Source organism: Stigmatopora nigra, chromosome 10 (assembly GCF_051989575.1).
Source record: "Stigmatopora nigra isolate UIUO_SnigA chromosome 10, RoL_Snig_1.1, whole genome shotgun sequence".
Taxonomy (NCBI): Eukaryota; Metazoa; Chordata; class Actinopteri; order Syngnathiformes; family Syngnathidae; genus Stigmatopora; species Stigmatopora nigra.
In genome coordinates this window covers 1493459-1511724 of record NC_135517.1, presented here as the reverse complement: position 1 = coordinate 1511724, position 18266 = coordinate 1493459, and the positions used below count along the sequence as shown (strand labels likewise).

Genomic DNA, 18266 nt, shown 5'->3' with positions numbered 1-18266 from the left:
ATAGGGTCAATTTTTTTGATATTTTGTCGATTTGCTAGCTAGTTATTAATGTATTTACTTTTTAATTTATTTCACATTGATTTTAATCTTGAATTTTTGTTCACTTCTATTTTTTTTATTTCTATTTTTATTTTTCCTGTGAATTTTGGGAGTGGGCCAATTTACCTTGTGGCGCAATATAATTCAGAATGTCAATCAAAAGCGCCGACAATTATAAAAAGCTTCCGGAAATGTTGTGTAATAACACTCCGCTTTTAAACTAATTAATCCATTACAAAACGATGTAATGCTTTTTTTTAATCATTCGGAAATGTTTGCCACCCAAAAATAGTTCCTAGCCTCCCCCACCCCAGAAACCCTTCTAAAACTCATTTTCCTAGATCCGCCCCTGGCCATCTGCCTCCCATAAAGACAGCCTGGGGCTTGATTGACAGCCACATCGTTGGACTAAAAACATAAAAACATTCATCTTGTGTAAATCCAACGATGCTTGACGTGCCTTTAGCCGCGTGTCTCAACAGGTATTTCTATCTTTCTATCCTTTTTCAGCAAGTGCCATGAAAATAGCAGCGTTCAACATTCAGAAGTTTGGACGGAGTAAAGTGTCCGATCCCGATGTCGTTCGGATCCTGGTAGAGGTACTAAGTGTATTTTAAAAGAAATGTATGTATGTTTTTAATGTTTTTAATGTTCTCAAATGAGCAAAATGAAAGGCTCGATTGACTATTTGAAAATAATTCAATTTTTTATTCATTTTGTGGCTATTTGGAATGAGTTTGCATTAGGTGTCCAATTTATTTGAACTAGGAAACCTGGCAGCAAATTATTGTTAAATAAGAGTAACAATAATGATTAAAACATCAATTAACATTAAATTAAATGAAGATTTTGCTTAAAGATAAAAAATCTAGACTTTTCTTTCATTTTCTGAACCACTTATGTTCGCGGGGGTGCTTGAACCAAACCCAATTTTTCTAATTCATTTTTTTTCCAATTCATACTTTTTTTTAAAATATGAAAACCTTTGAAACAAAACACAAAATTAAGAATTCATGTTAAAACATGTTCACATTCAAACTTATCAATACTCACTAACTGTCTTACAACCCCCCCCCCCCCCCCACAAAAAAACAGAAAATAAAATAAACATTTGGGCCCCAAGAATGAAAAAATAGTGACCCATACAACCTAGCTACCAATTTCCAAAAAGATCGGTCTCTGAACGCCAGTCAACTTTGACTTGAAAGTTACTGTTCACAAGAAGAACAAAAATAAGCCTTTAATATGATTTTCCCCTGCAGATTATCCGCCGCTATGACATCATCGTGATCCTCGAGGTGGTGGACGTCAGTGGCACGGCCGTCCAAACCCTCCTGGCTGCTCTCAACGCGTATGTTTCCGTCAAATATGCTAAATTATTAATAATAACAACCATAAAAATACAAAAAATATGTTTATTGAAGGTCTGACGCGGCTCATCACTACACTCTGAAGATCAGCACTCGTCTGGGACGATCTCGCTACAAGGAGCAGTTCATGTTCTTATACAGGTAAGAATAGAAAAATAATAATTTAAAATATGGATTTTACAATTTATTGCGATATTACGCCGCAAAATTCTCATACTAATCGATTCCAAACCGTCCAAAACGATTTTTACCCTTGTTTATGCTGAAAATAAACAACAGGTGGCTGCACTTCCACCCCAGTCCGCTAGTTGGCAGCCGCCTTGCCTTGAAATCTCCCCCAATAATTGTACAAACCGCACTGACATGTAGTAACCGTAGTTGGACGTATGTAGGTGCTGTTTCCCATCTAAAAACCCCATATTAAACGTTCCTACCTACATTTATCGGCATTTTCAAACTAAAACAAGTGTTTTACCCCTGTATTGTTGCAAGTTTGAACATAAATACGTTTATTTTAGCATTTTGACATCTTTTAAAAAATATTAATTGTGCTATACATCTTTTAAGATGTTTTTTTTCAGAATTCTTCATCTGGTTTGGACTAAATCTGGTTTGCATTAAAAAAAAATGACAGGGACGACTTAGTGGACTTGGTGGGCTCGTATCAATTTGACGACCAGCTGATTGACGGCGGTGACGTCTTCGCCAGAGACCCTTACATCCTGAGATTCCGATGTCACCGCACGGGTGCGACCAATCACCTGTGCCCTGTCTGCCTTTACCCTCTTTTTGCTTATTTCCCTTGTCATCAGTCCTGAAAGATCTGGTTCTGATTCCCGTCCACACCAAACCGGAGGACTCGGAAACCGAGCTGGATGAACTCTTTGACGTCTTTCAGCATGTTAAGAAGAAGTGGAAGACGGATGTAAGGACATTTATAGCTTATAATTCATCTTGGCATTTTTCTGTGTGCTTGAATGGCCGCCATTTTCCCCTCCTGACAGAACGTGATGATTCTGGGCGACTTCAATGCAGATGGCGCCTACGTTTCCCAGCGGGAAATGCAGAGTATACGCATCAGAGCTGACAAGAACTTTCATTGGTTGATTGGGGATGAGGTGGACACCACAGCCAGTGCGGGGAACGCCCACACCTACGACAGGTAAGACTGGAATAAACCGTAGCGCTGATAGCTAGCTAGCTTCAAAGTTATGACATGGCGTTTTTAGGATCGTGGTGTACGGAGACGACATGCTGGCCGCCGTCGTGGCCAACTCGGCGCGACCTTTCAACTTTCAGGAAGCGTTCGGGCTTAGCATCGAGCAGGTGAAAAAAAGAACTGAAAATTCCAAGGTTCCACAAACACACCACCAAAGTTGTTGGAATTTACGTCGTTATTATTTTCTTTGTTTAAAGTAATGATAATATATTTCAAGTTCATTTTTTAGTATGAATATTTTTTAATGTATTTTTTTATTTATCGTATTTTCTCGCATATAAGCCGTATTTGTAACTAAAAAAATAACTTAATGGCTTATTTGAGAATGTCTTCAATAGGAATTTCATAAAAAATATATAATTTGTGTACTAAAGGGTTAAATGTAAAGCATTTGGGGTTTATTGCTTTTGCAGACACTAAAGGTGAGCGATCATTACCCAGTAGAGGTTGAGTTGAGGTCCCTCGACAAACCACCACCGCAAGAAAATCAAGGTGAGGACTTTTGAACTTATATACAGTCTCTAATGTGATATATTATATTGGTATAGACGTATTGGAACTATAATGGGATGAGTATAGACCCTTGGGGAACTCCAAAACCATTTCAAAACTGGAAAATCCTCCATTATTATGTGTGGACATCACATTTTTGGTTGTCACAAGACTACAATGTTACATTTTGGACTACAAGGGCCATTTTCTTACAAATGACCTCATTTAAAAAGATAATGTCTGGCTTTAGGAGGTTAAACAAAGACAAAAAACTCTAAAAACTGGAAAAAAAAGGCTAAGTACACTCCAAAGAATAAAAAAATATATTTTTTTGTCCGCTGGCAGATCCATTTTTGGACAGAGAATTGCTAGAATTGAAGCGAGGAAACCTTTTGCTGGAGCGAGAGAAACTCCAGCTGGAGATTCAACTCCTGCAGATGAAACTGTCCAAAATGGAGCCCAAAGTTGGAGGACGACGACACCCTTTTCAGTCTCGGTCATCGCGCAGCTCTCCCTGCAAAATGCTGTAAAATGAGGTACGAAATAACCCTAACAAAGACTATTCAAGAAGTCAAAGGTCCAAATTCCCAGGGACCCATGAAGGCCACATTCAGAAACGTATTTTTCTCCATTTTTTTACTGTCAAAAAATGCAAATGCAAACAATACCCCGCGTATAGTGACTTTATAAAGTACTAAGAAATATTATTGCACGATAGCATTTGTTTTAGCCCTGATACGGCACCCCTGTGAGCTATTAGCTGATCTCAATATTGTAGATTCGTTTTTAAAATGTTCATTTTTATATTTAATGACTGCATATTTACTTGATTGCAAACACTAATTAATGACAAAAATGCCCTAAAGGCAGCCATGTTGGTGGGGGCAACATTCTCAACTACCGCACTTGTCGGCCATCTTGGGTGGGGCAATCACAGTTGAATTCATTCACAAACAGGGCACATTATTATCTAGTTAGACTATATATCGATAACGTTATTTTTATATCTGTAGCAATGCAAAACTACAGTGGAAAATGTATATTAAAAAGATAAACACCATAGTTGGTTTGATTTTAAAACATTTTATTAGTCTCTCCCACATTTACAACAAAATGTCATAAAAACCCAAACATGTTAGTGATTTTTCAATTCCAACAGTGACCAACCTTGATTGGCTGGCCAGTGTTTACGACAAGAAAATATCACAATATGAAAACAGTACACTGAAGTCCTCCAGTTGGTTGATATTGTTTGGGATCCATCGCCAAAAAACGACACTTAAATCGACGTAAAGAAAATTGTCAGGCCTTACTTCTTCCCTGACTTCTTGATGCCACTGCCACCTGGTGGAAGCACAAGGCATGACACCATTAGAAAATTAATTTCATCCCAAATACAAGTAAGAATTTTACATATTTGTATATTTATATTCATTTTTCTCTAAATATTACATTGCAAAAACGATTATAAATCATTATTACATTGCAATAATCCATTGATATCATAATTTAGCATGCAAATAAAAATAATATGACAGTAAATAACATGTTATTAATAACTTTGTTTACCTAAAGGTCCTTTTCCTGAAGCTTTGGCCTTCAAAGCCTCCAAAGCCTTCTGTTCTTCCTTTTGCTTTTGCTTAAAGGCCACATCGTCCTGCACACATTTCATATTGTTAAGATGATAATTCCTTTGAAATGCAAAACAATGCAATATTTTACCTCATCCGCGTCTTTGGCCTGTTTTTTGGGAGCCTTCAACGGTTTCTTTTTGCCTCCTGATGATGACATGGATGTTGTTATTATTAATAGACGACACATCTGACTAACAGGGATGATTATAAGTTCATAAAACTGTTATTTATTATTTAAAAAAGCCTAGAAATGAACTGTTTCCTTTAAGTTTACTTCTTTTAATGACTATGCCAATAAGCGTTGCTCTCTATAGTAACGGCTGAAGCTAGTTTAACCATACATACAGCCTAGCCACAATGATTTAAATATAATAATTACACAAATATATGATAGCAGGTGTTATAAGTGATCTGTGAAATGTAATCTCACCTTCTCTGCCAGACATCTTTTCGCGTTAAGATAAGCAAAGCGCTGTGGAAAAGTCTGTGTTTTGATGGTAATGTTGCAACGCCTCAATTGACAGTAAAGAAGCCGCGCCGTGAGGACCCCTCAAAAGGAACATTCAACCCGGAAATAGAAGCATTCTTATTTGCCTGATCTTTTTATTTTTTTATGCAGTCGCGTATTTGTAGTAACACCTTAATGACTTTTTCAATAATTATGCATTCTAAGTTTTGAAGAGTATGATTTTGTTATTGAATTTAGTGATGTAGATAATTTACTGCAAAGTGTATTATAAAATATTTACAAAAATGCAATGCGTTCATGAGCGGCTGTGACGTCTCATGGCAACTGTCCCCTTTTTACCATTTAAAAGTTGAATTTTAAAATAGATTTCACCAGCAAAAATTCCTTATAGTTTTTAAAAACCCGGTTATATTTTTAAAAAATCGCATAAAGTTATAGTAAAAATCTACGTTTAATGACAGAACTGATATGCTTCCATGTGTACCTCAACGGTAATATTTTAGAGTGACACACGATTAGATTCCACCCAGGTGTGCTAGAAGAATGTTTTAGAGTTTTGAAATGTCAATATAGTAAATCATGGCGCTACCAGAACTTTTAAAAACCTTACTTTATACCATCAATCACCTTTTACAACAAGAAAAATACAAAGCAGCTCTTGCAGTCCTTAAAGGCTTCCGAAATGGCGTTGTGTAAGTGATTTCAAAGTCCTTCCTGAAAAAGTTTGATCAAGTAATGTCCCTGCTTCATATCATGAACACGTATCTTTAATCTCCATTTTGTGTGTCTCAGATATGGAGCTAAAATCAGAGCACCGCATGCATTTGTCATGACATTTCTTTTCCGGAGTGGAAGGTAAGTTTTTAAAATTTAACTCCTTCATTGACATTGATATAGATAGAATTTTAAATGGGTTAAATCAGCATGTTTCCGTGTCATTGACGACAATAGACGTAGATTGTCGATTTTTGATGACGTGTTATTAACAATATGCCCATAAATTCCTGTGATTGGATCTTACACCCCCGCAGTTCTTATGCGGATAAGCGTTATGAAAAGTCAATAAGTATATCTTAAAACCTTGATAGTAATTATGCAATTTGACCTGATTTCCGATCATAAAAACGTGCTATATTATTTATTATTTGGCAGTATGCGATTACTTTCAATTAATATCATAGTTAGTTCTTTTAATTGATTGATGGCTATAGACATTTAGTTCATTTGACCTGGAAAATCTGGGTATTCTGACTACTATTAGCAATTCATCTCATACTATTAATGGCAATTTATCTCATGTGATTAAATCAGATGTTTTCTCTCCGTTTTAAGCGTGGCGGAGAAACTCCGAGCCATTTTGAAGGCCACCTACACTCACTCTCGCAACCTGGCGTGTTTCGTCTTGACGTACAAGGGACTGCAAGCCCTACTGGCGAAACTCCAGGGGCGCCGTTTGCAGTCCCATTCCTTCCTGGCCGCCTGTGTTGGAGGCTGCTTGGTGTTTGGTGACAACAACAATATCAACAGTCAGGTAGGACGCCCCCCTTTTTAAAAAATCCATTTATTCTATCCTGAAAATGCTCTGAATCATTTTTAATCTCATGGTAATGTTATTGTTTTATTTATTTTTCCATTCCACTTTTATTAAATGAATTTTTTTGGCATTTTTTAAGGAAAAAAACAATAAAAGTAGTCTTTTTCTTTTAAAATTGATTTAATAACTAATAAGTCAATGGTCCCATTTGCTATTTTATTTATTTTTTTATTTACAAAAGTAAAATAATCAATTTCTAACCCTCAGATTAAATCATATTTTTCATATCATATTAAAAACATATTGCATGTTTAATTGCAATTCCTTTATTCTTCCTTGGGCTATTTGCAACTCAAACCTTGGTGACCTTTGACCTCTGACCTCATCTGACCTCTTCTCCTTCTTAATCAAAACATCTCCTAAAAGTTTGATGATCATCCCTTTATTCATTCTTGAGTAATCAACAACATATACCTACCAAAAAAACTTCTCTGACCTTTGACCTTTAACCCAATGACCCCAAAATAGCCTCCTCCATTTTATTTTTCAAACCCATCCTTCAATTTTTTTAACATTCCCAAATAATCCCCAAGACAAACCCACAAACTAATTACCGACCGTATTCTCCGGACTATAAATCGCCCCATTCCTCCCTTCATTTTCCCGAACCACTTAAATCCAACCCCCACCCCCCCCCCCCCCCCCCCCATCATGCATTGCGGCATCCCTAATGCCAAATGTTGTGGATTTGGTGGTTCCAGATCAACATGTACCTGCTTTCCCGCATCTTGTTCGCCTTTTCCCGGCTGGCGGTGGAAAAGGGCCTTTGCCCCCAACCCCGGCGGGACCCCTTCCCTCTCTTGGCCACCCTGGTGTGGGGGGCGGTCCTGTGGCTCTTCGAGTACCACCCGCACACGCTGCAGCCGTCGCTGCGCTCGTCCATGAGCTACCTTTACCACGACAGCGACGTTTGGCACGACCTCCGGGACTTTGCGCTTTACAACAAAATGCCCTAAAAAATGAAGATTTTTGTCTCTATTTGACAAAAAAGTGACCCCCCTCACCCACACATTAAAAGACTGTAAATAATATCTATTGACATGTCATTGTTTTTCATAATTTTCATGTCATTTAACTCTTTAGCTGTCACTCATCCAACAACATTCTATTTGAATATTATCTATCTATCTATCTATCTATCTATCTATCTATCTATCTATCTATCTATCTATCTATCTATCTATCTATCTATCTATCTATCTATCTATCTATCTATCTATCTATCTATCTATCTATCTATCTATCTATCTATCTATCTATCTATCTATCTATCTATCTATCTATCTATCTATCTATCTATCTATCTATCTATCTATCTATCTATCTATCTATCTATCTATCTATCTATCTATCTATCTATCTATCTATCTATCTATCTATCTATCTATCTATCTATCTATCTATCTATCTATCTATCTATCTATCTATCTATCTATCTATCTATCTATCTATCTATCTATCTATCTATCTATCTATCTATCTATCTATCTATCTATCTATCTATCTATCTATCTATCTATCTATCTATCTATCTATCTATCTATCTATCTATCTATCTATCTATCTATCTATCTATCTATCTATCTATCTATCTATCTATCTATCTATCTATCTATCTATCTATCTATCTATCTATCTATCTATCTATCTATCTATCTATCTATCTATCTATCTATCTATCTATCTATCTATCTATCTATCTATCTATCTATCTATCTATCTATCTATCTATCTATCTATCTATCTATCTATCTATCTATCTATCTATCTATCTATCTATCTATCTATATATATATATATATATATATATATATATATATATATATATATATATATATATATATATATATATATATATATATATATACTATGTTGTTTTTTAAGCAAAAAGCCTTACTATACTATGTCGTTCTTTTAAGAAAAAAAGCCTTACTATACTATGTCATTTTTAAAGCAAAAAAGCATTATACCATAAAGTACTAAGTATGATCTGGGAGTGAAAAGAGAGAACAAATACTAGTAATTACTCTTGGAGTGTGATGGCCTAGTGGATAAGTCATCAGTCTCCCACATCTGTGGACTTGGGTTCAAATCCCAGTGCATGCAAACATTTTCCAAATATAATTCAGGTAAAAGAAAAAGTACTAACTATAAGTACTGCTGCTTTCTTCCACAGGGTGGTGGCCCAATGGATAAGTCATCAGTCTGCCAACCCTGAGGTTCTGGGTTCAATTCCCAGTGCATGCAAAGATTTTCCCAATATTATTCAGTTAAAAGAATAAGTCAAAATGCCTAAGTGTGTAACTGAATAAAGTATTCAGTGGTGGATGAAGCATTTTGACAAAAAAATGACTAAGTGTTTCACCCAGTTTCCTTGGATAAAACGTTTCAACACCTATGTATAAGTGGGGCACGAGTTGGTGTAGTGGGTTGCACACTCGCCTTTGCACCGAGAGAACGTGAGTTCGCTTCCCGGTGTCGGCGGTTCACTGACCAAGCAAGCGGTCGAGGGTCGGCCGAAGGCCGACCCGAGAACGCCTTTCGCACAGACAGGTCCTTCAACTGTCTTCCGAACTGCCGAAGGCAGTTCGGAATATAACCTTTTGTTGAAAAGTATGTCTAAGTGTTTAATATAAATTAAAAAGTTTTTTCTTTTTTCTTCTTCTTGTTCCCTTTTCCAGACCACATTGGTGTAGTGATCAGCCAAAGGGCGACAGCGGGAATCGAACCCAGGTCTCCCACACGGGAGTCCAGTGCACTAACCTCTGCGCCATCCAAGTGACTACACTTCCCTTAGTAATCATTTGAGTGTCTTTCCAAGAAATACACAGAAACAACTAAGTGAAAATGTGTCCCGACCGGGAATCGAACCCAGGTCTCCCAGACAGTAGTCCAGTGATCTAACCTCTGCGCCACCAAGGGACTACACTTTCCTCTGTAATCATTTGAGTATTTTTCCAAGAAGTCCACAGAAAGAACTAAGTGAAAAAGTGTCTCAGCCGGGAATCGAACCCAGGTCTCCCGCACGGGATTCCAGTGAGTTAACCACTGCACCATGAATTGGTCACACTTTACCTTGTAGTTTTTGAAATCTCATGACTACACACAGTTGAGTTAAACCAGAGTTTTTAGATGATAATATTTTCTTTCATTCTTACTTGAATATGCATCAGTTAACTAAAAAAAGTAAAGTGGTGTGTGTAATTAACTTATGTTTTATTTGTCTATTCATGTGAAAAGAAATGAAGCACCTTATATACAAATCATCAAAGCTAAGCTGGCACATGCACAGGCGGCCACAAATCAAACACTAATTTACACAAAAATAATAATAAAAATAGGGTTAAAAAGCACAAAGCGTACAAACCTTTTTCCTCTTTTAAAAAGTCATTTCAGGACTGACAATAAATAGCTCACGACGGGCTGGGAATGGTTAGATTTTAACTAAAATGTGATAATTTTTGGTGTTTCTTACTGAGAGAACATTTCTCGAAGTTTTGGTCCTCTTGCCGCTTGTTTTGGTGTTTTTTTTTTTCTGTCCTAGAGTTCATGGAGTTTGTCAAATGGCGCCCCCTACAGGTAGTCGAGCTCCAACGCATGGCTGAGCGCTTCCAGGTCAGCTCGACAGGAGACCCTCCAGAAAGGCATGTTCTTCTAGAAAAAAAAACACAAAATGTAGTTGAATTAAGATTTTTTTTGCTGTTTTAAAATGTAACATTAAAAAAAAATAGGCCTACAAGAATAAAGTCATATTTTTGTAATGTTATATTATGAGCCGGGCTGAATTTATACGTATGTATATTAAACTTTTTGTTTTCTCCAAAATAGACAGTTTAGCAAATTTTAAAGACTACTTTATTTTTTAATTTAATTATTTTTCATATTTGCATTTTGAGGTTTTGACGGTCCTTCAATTGGAATTTTTTGACTTTTTGGTGTTTTCTTTTGACAATGTTTGTAATTTATAATTTTAACTTAATATCTTTAAATTTTTTATTTATTTTTTTCCTGAAAAAAATCTGCGAAGCTCTGAGTCCGCGATAGCTGAAGCGCGAAATAGCGAGGGAACACTGTATTGCATTGTGATATCTGGAATTTGTTCTTATGTATAGTAGGGCTTTTTTTTCTTAAAAAAACGACATAGTATAGTAAGGCTTTTTTTCTCAAAAAACGACATAGTATAGTAAGGCTTTTTTTTTTTCTTAAAAAACGACATAGTATAGTAAGGCTTTTTTCTTAAAAAAAACGACATAGTAAAGTAAGGCTTTTTTTTCTCAAAAAACGACATAGTATAGTAAGGCTTTTTTTTTCTTGAAAAAACGACATAGTATAGTAAGTCTTTTTTTCTTTTAAAACGACATAGTATAGTAAGGTTTTTTTTTTCTTAAAAAAACGACATAGTATAGTAAGGCCTTTTTTTCTTAAAAAACGACATAGTATAGTAAGGCTTTTTTTTTCTTAAAAAACGACATAGTATAGTAAGGGTTTTTTTCTCAAAAAACGACATAGTATAGTAAGGCTTTTTTTTCTTATAAAACGACATAATATAGTAAGGCTTTTTTTCTTAAAAAACGACATAGTATAGTAAGGGTTTTTTTTCTTAAAAAAACGACATAGTATAGTAAGGGTTTTTTCTCAAAAAACGACATAGTATAGTAAGACTTTTTTTCTTTTAAAACGACATAGTATAGTAAGGTTTTTTTTTTCTTAAAAAACGACATAGTATAGTAAGGCCTTTTTTTCTCAAAAACGACATAGTATAGTAAGGCTTTTTTTTTCTTTAAAAAACGACATAGTATAATAAGGCTTTCACTTTTTTGGCCACGCTTTCCTCTTCGCTGCCGTCGCCGACCACCACGTAGACGGCCCTTCTGCCAAATCGCTGCGAGATGCGCTCAAAGCAGCTCTCCTTGCCTGCGAACCAAGAGCAGAAAACCACAGTTAGCGGCCATCTTGGTCATGGCAGTCCCCCTTCGCTCCATTTTGACTTTTTCCCGGCGCCACTGACCGATTTTAGTAGCGCTGTAGATGTTCTCGATGGGGAAGGCGGCGCCCAAACCGTACAAAAGCACTTTGGAGAGCGCCGGAACCAGTTGAGTGGTGGTCACCAGGACGTTTACGCAATTGGGCCTGGGAAAAACAAAAACAAAAAAAGAGCAAATATTAGACTATTATCCAATCTAATAAAATAAAACATTTTGAAATCTTATAAAATAAAGTCAGCAGGGATATGGAGAAATACAAAGTTCATCTAGTTTATTTGGGATAATGTCAAAAAGTTTGTTGTTAGATATAAAAAGAAAAGTATGGAAATGTGGATGGACTCACCTGGTGCTAATGAGCGCTAATGCCTTGAGGGCCTGCGTCAGCCACAAATCGGTGAGGACCTCCATTTCTCGCCGCAGCTGGAGCCACTCGTCCCGCTTGGGGCTGCCCAGCAGACCTGCCGCCGCCAGGGGGAGACAAAGAGAGCACACCACAATGTCAACATTCACACAAACTAGACTACACAGTAAAACCTAATTAAAAACAACACATATATACATATAAATACCGTATTTTCACGACTATAAGGCACACTTCAAAGTCTTAAATTTTCTCCAAAATAGACAGTGCGCCTTATAATCCAGTGCGCCTTATATATGAAAAAAAAAACAAAACGAAAAACCACCACTGTCGGATATTAAAAAAATACAAACAATACTGTTAAATATGCAGATGCCATCTTAGTTTACAACATCTTCCATCATATAGCTCCTCCCCCACTGCAAGATTTTATCCAAAAAAATCCAAAACATCAACAATGGCTGGCTCTAGAGGTGACTGTGAAGTAGTAGTGAGTGCTTCATACCTGGGAGTCAATAGCAATTACCGTATTTTCACCACTATAAGGCGCACTTAGAAGTCTTACATTTGGTTTGGCAGGAGAATTATGATCAAATGATATGGTTATGGACATAAAAGTTCCAGTGCAAAAGTGGGTTAAGTCCAAGAGTCCAAATTTGTTATAGACTGGAACAAAAATTCATTTAAAAAAATGCCTTCCCACCAGAGTTAATTTCTACAAATTTTCCAGTTAGATGTCGGACATGTTTTTTGGGGGAAAATGTTAAATTGGAGCTCACCTCCGACATTATTCTTGTAAGTGTTGTAAATTTCTTTGACCCGGCGGTAGCGGAAGGCTAGCTTCCTCATCCAGTCCACCCCGCCGTGGACCCCCGAGCCCAGACAGAGGGATCCGGCCCCTGCTGGGCTCTGGAAGCCATCGCTGGCAAAATTGTACGTGCTAAAGGACGATATACACCTTTAATAAAAAAAAAAAAATGGTGATGACCAAGGTGGATTTTGTCTCTCCTACCTCAAGTCCTGACCGTTGTCGTCCGACGCCACGTCGTCGATGTGAACTTGGTCACATTCCTGGAGACGGGAAAAACAAAATTCTTGGTTTAAATTCGTTCTTAACGAGTGTAAATTATATTTTTATTGAGGTCCACCTCCAAATCGTTGAAGAAGAGCCGCGAGTCGGCCAGATTGAAGATCATCTCCTCCATCCACAAACCGAGGGACACGGCCTTGGACGAATCCTACAACAGACAGAGTGTCCAAGTCCGTAAATAGCTGGGATTGATAACAACAGCTTAATCGGTTACATTGGCATTTTGACAGAATGTGGTTTGCATCGGTCACATGAAAATAGAGATAGCTTGTTGCTAAATTTGAGTAATATATCAGGATCAAGAGTGGGCTAAGTCCATTTATGTCATTTTGCAGGGGAGTCCTTCAATTTTGATATATGCTTTTTGATGGCTGGCAATAGTGTTAAAAGTCAAAATATCAATGAAATCTATTCATATTTTTTGATGTAAAGTGGGCCAACTCCATTTTTCTGGTGAGTCATTGAAACGTGAGCAAATTCTAATAAGTGACGGCCATTAAAACTAGAGTACAATAGAGGTCTAAGTCCAGACATGAAGTAAACCAATTCATATTTTGTGATTAAGAGTGGGCCAACTCCATTTTTGTAATTTTGCTGGTGAGCCATTGAACATTTTGACAAAATCTGGCTAGGGTGTCCGTTAATCAACTACAGTAAGGGTCCTAAAATCAGACGTGGATGAAGATTTTGTGATTAACAGTGGGCCAACTACAGTTATGTCATTTTGCAGGTGAGCCCTTCATTTTTGATATATGCCTTGCAGGGGACTGGCCATAGAACTGGAGTGCAATATTGTTTAGAGTCCAAATATCAAGGAAATCTATCCATATTTCTTGATGTAGAGTGGGCCAACTCCATTTTTTCTGGTGAGTCATTGAAACGTGAGCAAATTCTACCAGGAGAAGGCCAATAAAACTAGAGTACAATAGAGGTTTCTAGTCCAAACAACAAGTAAACCTATTCATATTTTGTGATCAAAAGTGGGCCAACTCCATTCTTGTCATTTTGCGGGTGAGCCATTGAAAATTTTGACAAAATCTGGCTAGGGTGTCCATCAGTAGAGTACAATAAGGGTTTAAGATTAGACGTGAATGAATATTTGGTAATCAAAAGTGGGCCAACTCCATTTTTCTGGTGAATCGTTGAAACATGTACAAATTCTAACGGGTGACGTCCATTAAAACTACAGTACAATACAGGTTTAAGTCCAAACAACAAGTAAACCTATTCATATTTTGTGTTCAAAAGTGGGCCAACTCCATTTATGTCATTTCTACTGGTTTACTATTGAAAATCTGACCAATTCCTCCATATAATGGCCATTATAAATGCATTGGTCCAAGTTCCCACACCCAAATAAACATTTAAATATGAACAAGAGTGGGCTAACTCCCTTTAAGTCATTTTGCAGTCGAGCCTTTTTATATGGTTGCAAATAACATCTAACAAAACTTCAAAGTGGAGCAAAAAATGATCCAAACACCCACGACAATCTCCAGCCAGTTTTTTTTCTTAACTCGGCGCAATGCATGGTGGGAAAGCCGCGTGGGTAGCGCCGTCACCCGAGCCGTCCAAGCCATCGTTGCGGCATGTCAGCCAAAGGTGAACGTCAGATTAAGCCATCATGTCTTCCCGTAGACAAAAACGAGTCTGGCCAATAATTATGTGGCATTTAAAAGCTCTTTTGTACTGGGAAATAACGTTGAGGTGCAGAAGAAGAAGAAGAAGAAGAGAAAAATGAAAGGGGGAGGAGTTGAAGGATTAGGACACCATTGTTCTTTCATAATTGGAATAATTGTCTGTAATCAACCTGTCGAGAAGAAATCAATCAATCAATCAATCAAAGAGGCCTTTGTCATCATACACAGCTGCGGATGACGAAATTGGTGATGCAACCCCACAAAGTGCGTTTTCCCAGTAAAAAAAACATTTAAAAGTAATATAAAGATAGAAAGTCATAATCTGGCAAGATTAATTCTAAAAAAATGCACAATTTAGAAAACAAACCACCAAACTGGAGAGTAAAGAGCAACTGCACCCGTACGCGCCGCCATTTTGGATCCCTGTTGTGTTACCAAGTTTTTTTTGTTCCAGTCTATAAAACAGGGGTAGGCAACATATGGCTCTGGAGCCACATGTGGCTCTTTTGATGCATGCATCTGGCTCTTTGCTAACCTGTGAGCTAAAATATGGAAATGGATAATAACAGAACTAAGATATTACATCTAGAACTGCTTTAATCTTCATTTTTTCGGAATATATCCTCATTGATTGGCAACAGCATAAGAATCTTTTAAAAAATACTTATTTTTTTACACTTTAAAAGTGGTGAAATTACAAAAAAAATTGAAAAGGCACTTGTTTACAGGCATGTATTTTGACTTTTAAATTCATATATATGGCTCATAAGAAATAACATTAGAAAAAAATAATTGTTTGTGGCTCTTTTTGTCAAAAAAGGTTGCCGACCCTTGCTATAAAACATGCTAAGTGCTAATTTAGTGCTTTAGTCAAGTCCAGTTTTGAGGAAGATAAAAGTACAGGATGGCCTTGAAAGAAAAAATAATAATAAATGACATTTTAGTGAAAAATGAGTGATTATAAGACCAACAGGGGCTTTAAGACGGAGCCCTGTGGAACGCCATTAGCATGCTAAATAATCAATAATTGCTGGCTTGACTTAAAATCATCAGAATTCCCGTTTATCCAGAATAAATATGATGTTATCTTGTTGTCTAGCAAGTACTGATTGACAGAATAACTTTTAGAAAATGAACTCAACGCCCCCTAGTGGCCACGGAAAAAAATCTCTTCAATTATGGCTTTTTTTAAATGTCAATTTTGTTCTTATCTCAACTTATCGATTATTCATTCCCGTTAAGTTCAGTTCTGACTCTCTTTCGTGGGGTGCTGGGAACAAACCCGGAATTTTTGGTCACATTTCAACACATTTTTTTTGTTCTTCTTAGAAACAAAACAAAAAAAATGGATAAAGAAGAATAACAGCGTGCGCCAAGTTCACCCTTTAAACCCGGTTGTCGGACGACGGGTGGTTCGGGGACCGTGAGAATTTGGAACAGCAGAAAGCCGGTCGGTCAAAAGCCAAAAAGCTGTTATGTCAAAAATTCCCGCTAGCTGTCAATCATGCGGCGGGAAGCCGGCGAAGCTAAACAAACCGGCCGCGTAATGAAAAGAAACAACGCGGGGCAAAACGCTCACCGTGTGAAACCTGTCGGAGGGGGTAAAACTACCCCCTCCACACCCCGCCAAAATAAAACATTTAACCCTTTCAGGGACTGCGGTCACGACACTTGACAGCTAATCAGAGCTTTCATTCAATTTACGGGGTTTGGGGGTGCTTGACTTTCAAAGTTTAAAAAGCAATACACTTTTTTTCATCATTTAAATCAAATTTGAACTATTTTTTGAAAGACATTTAACCCTTTAAAGGACTCATTTCTATTTCTATTTAGAACATTATAACTGTTAGCAGTGAATACTACACTTTTTGGTCAAAAATTTGAAAAAAAAAAATCTAGTTTTTATACCAATTTTGTATTTGATTGAACATATTTTTAGTTAAAAACTTTAGTTTTCTAGTTTAAATGAAATGTAGTATTTGGTCCCCTTTTTATCGTTTGTTTTAAGTAAAAAAAAGGTAAAATAGACATAGATTTTCTTTCAAAATGAAACAAAAAATATTTAGTGTTAAATTTTGCTGTATTTGAGGTCCAAAGTTATGTTTAGTTTAAAAAATATATATATTTGGTGTTTTTTATAATCATTGTTTTAAGTTAAAAAAAGGTAAAATGAATAAAAAATTACAATAACGGTACTAGAGGTCCAAAGTTAAGTTTAGTTAAAAAAAAAAAAAAAAATTAGTATGTGTTCCCTTTCTTATTATTGTTTTAAGTTAAAAAAAGAAGGTAAAATAAACAAAGAATGACTTTAAAAATAAACAACACAATATTTAGAGTTAAATTTTGTCATTCGTACTTAAAGTCCAAAGTTAAGTTTAAAAAAAAATCATATTTACTATGTGTTCCCTTTCTTATCATCGTTTTAAGTTAAAAAAAGGTAAAATAACCAAAGAATTACAACAAAATATTTAATATTAAATTTTTCGATGCCATTAGCGGTGCTTGACGTCCAATTACTTTTGACATCTGTCCTTCCTTGAATGGCCAATGAGTGCCCAGCCAGACTTTCAAAATAAAATCCAATACAAGCATAAAAAAGTGCCTTTTTTGGGGCGTTACCTTGCCAAATCTGGAGGAAAAAGTCCCGGTGAGCAGCGAGTGGAAAATGATGATGGTTTCGTCCAAATCCCAGATAAACACCCGCTGCAGTGAAATAACACACGTTGTAGCGTTAACCTCGGAAAAGCCGAAAGCGCCGCGCCGGGTGGAGAGAAAACAAAAGCATCTCCTCCCGTCTCCCTACTCAAACATCTGGGAGCAAAAGTCCGTGGAAAAAGGACACCGCTCCACATTTTCAACTCGGCTAAAAAGCTTTAAAAGTCCATCTGTCCAAGTCACAATGTCCAAAGTATGAATATTAAGTGAGTATTCTATTTTAAAAGCACAACTGTTAAACTTTGCTATTTCCAATTGTTTTGAATGCATCACTCACCATTCAAATGTGTTCTTTTTGATGGATATTTGCATAAAAATCATTAAAAAAACCCTTTTGATAGTAGGTAAATCTTTCCTTAATAATTAATAATTGACTCTTGACACGACCTTTTCTTTCCAAATTTAAATTAAATTAATTAAGTTTAAACGGGCCTCGATTGATCAGAAAATCTTTAAAAAATACAGTACAGTCGTACCTCTACTTACAAAATTAATTGGTTTAAGACTTTTTTCGTAACTTGAAAATTTAGTAAGTAGAGGAGTACTTTATATGTAAACCCTCTAATTCGTTTTACGCACCTCACACAACTACCGACTAAAGCCTTTAAAATTTATCAAAGTGTCCCAATTTTGAATGAAAGATGTAAAGAAACATCAA

The 18266-nt window shown here is 36.5% G+C and overlaps 4 protein-coding genes across 7 annotated transcripts in view; 2 read left to right on the top strand and 2 right to left on the bottom strand.

Annotated features, from left to right (window-relative positions):
- The first annotated feature begins 552 nt into the window (after positions 1 to 552).
- dnase1l4.1 (deoxyribonuclease 1 like 4, tandem duplicate 1) lies at positions 553 to 4180 on the top strand. Its single transcript, XM_077725842.1, has 9 exons — positions 553 to 638; positions 1302 to 1390; positions 1464 to 1550; positions 2044 to 2156; positions 2222 to 2334; positions 2414 to 2571; positions 2639 to 2735; positions 3042 to 3120; positions 3466 to 4180. The coding sequence occupies exons 1-9, from the start codon at positions 558 to 560 to the stop codon at positions 3648 to 3650; spliced, it is 1002 nt and encodes a 333-aa protein (XP_077581968.1). The 5' UTR covers positions 553 to 557; the 3' UTR covers positions 3651 to 4180.
- Positions 4181 to 4187: 7 nt separating this feature from the next.
- Positions 4188 to 5344, bottom strand: tma7 (translation machinery associated 7 homolog). The gene is made up of 4 exons (XM_077725841.1): positions 5185 to 5344; positions 4843 to 4898; positions 4690 to 4777; positions 4188 to 4464 (listed from the first exon to the last, which is right to left on the bottom strand). Exons 1-4 carry the CDS (start codon positions 5198 to 5200, stop codon positions 4430 to 4432), a joined length of 195 nt encoding a protein of 64 aa, XP_077581967.1. The 5' UTR covers positions 5201 to 5344; the 3' UTR covers positions 4188 to 4429.
- On the top strand, positions 4611 to 7848 carry pxmp4 (peroxisomal membrane protein 4). The gene is made up of 4 exons (XM_077725840.1): positions 4611 to 5915; positions 6016 to 6078; positions 6556 to 6754; positions 7519 to 7848. Exons 1-4 carry the CDS (start codon positions 5803 to 5805, stop codon positions 7771 to 7773), a joined length of 630 nt encoding a protein of 209 aa, XP_077581966.1. The 5' UTR covers positions 4611 to 5802; the 3' UTR covers positions 7774 to 7848.
- A 2163-nt stretch (positions 7849 to 10011) lies between these two features.
- eya2 (EYA transcriptional coactivator and phosphatase 2) overlaps positions 10012 to 18266 on the bottom strand; it is a 42168-nt gene continuing 33913 nt past the window's right edge. For all 4 annotated transcript variants that reach the window (XM_077727060.1, XM_077727062.1, XM_077727061.1 and 1 more), the window contains 8 exons: positions 17513 to 17596; positions 13312 to 13401; positions 13176 to 13234; positions 12943 to 13103; positions 12146 to 12260; positions 11826 to 11947; positions 11631 to 11731; positions 10012 to 10471 (listed from right to left, as the gene is read on the bottom strand). In XM_077727060.1, the coding sequence (XP_077583186.1) occupies positions 10391 to 10471; positions 11631 to 11731; positions 11826 to 11947; positions 12146 to 12260; positions 12943 to 13103; positions 13176 to 13234; positions 13312 to 13401; positions 17513 to 17596 (813 nt within the window). In that variant the 3' untranslated portion in view covers positions 10012 to 10390. The remainder of the gene's footprint in view (positions 10472 to 11630; positions 11732 to 11825; positions 11948 to 12145; positions 12261 to 12942; positions 13104 to 13175; positions 13235 to 13311; positions 13402 to 17512; positions 17597 to 18266) is intronic.

Coding starts and splice junctions, on each gene's coding strand:
- dnase1l4.1 (XM_077725842.1), top strand. CDS start 558: ATGAAAATAGCAGCGTTCAACATTCAGAAGTTTGGACGGAGTAAAGTG. Junction 2,157..2,221: donor ATTCCGATGTCACCGCACGG/GTGCGACCAATC, acceptor CCTTGTCATCAG/TCCTGAAAGATCTGGTTCTG. Junction 2,736..3,041: donor TCGGGCTTAGCATCGAGCAG/GTGAAAAAAAGA, acceptor TTGCTTTTGCAG/ACACTAAAGGTGAGCGATCA.
- tma7 (XM_077725841.1), bottom strand. Junction 4,778..4,842: donor AGGCCAAAGACGCGGATGAG/GTAAAATATTGC, acceptor AAATGTGTGCAG/GACGATGTGGCCTTTAAGCA. Junction 4,465..4,689: donor TTCAGGAAAAGGACCTTTAG/GTAAACAAAGTT, acceptor TGCTTCCACCAG/GTGGCAGTGGCATCAAGAAG.
- pxmp4 (XM_077725840.1), top strand. CDS start 5,803: ATGGCGCTACCAGAACTTTTAAAAACCTTACTTTATACCATCAATCAC. Junction 5,916..6,015: donor GGCTTCCGAAATGGCGTTGT/GTAAGTGATTTC, acceptor TGTGTGTCTCAG/ATATGGAGCTAAAATCAGAG. Junction 6,079..6,555: donor TTTCTTTTCCGGAGTGGAAG/GTAAGTTTTTAA, acceptor CTCCGTTTTAAG/CGTGGCGGAGAAACTCCGAG.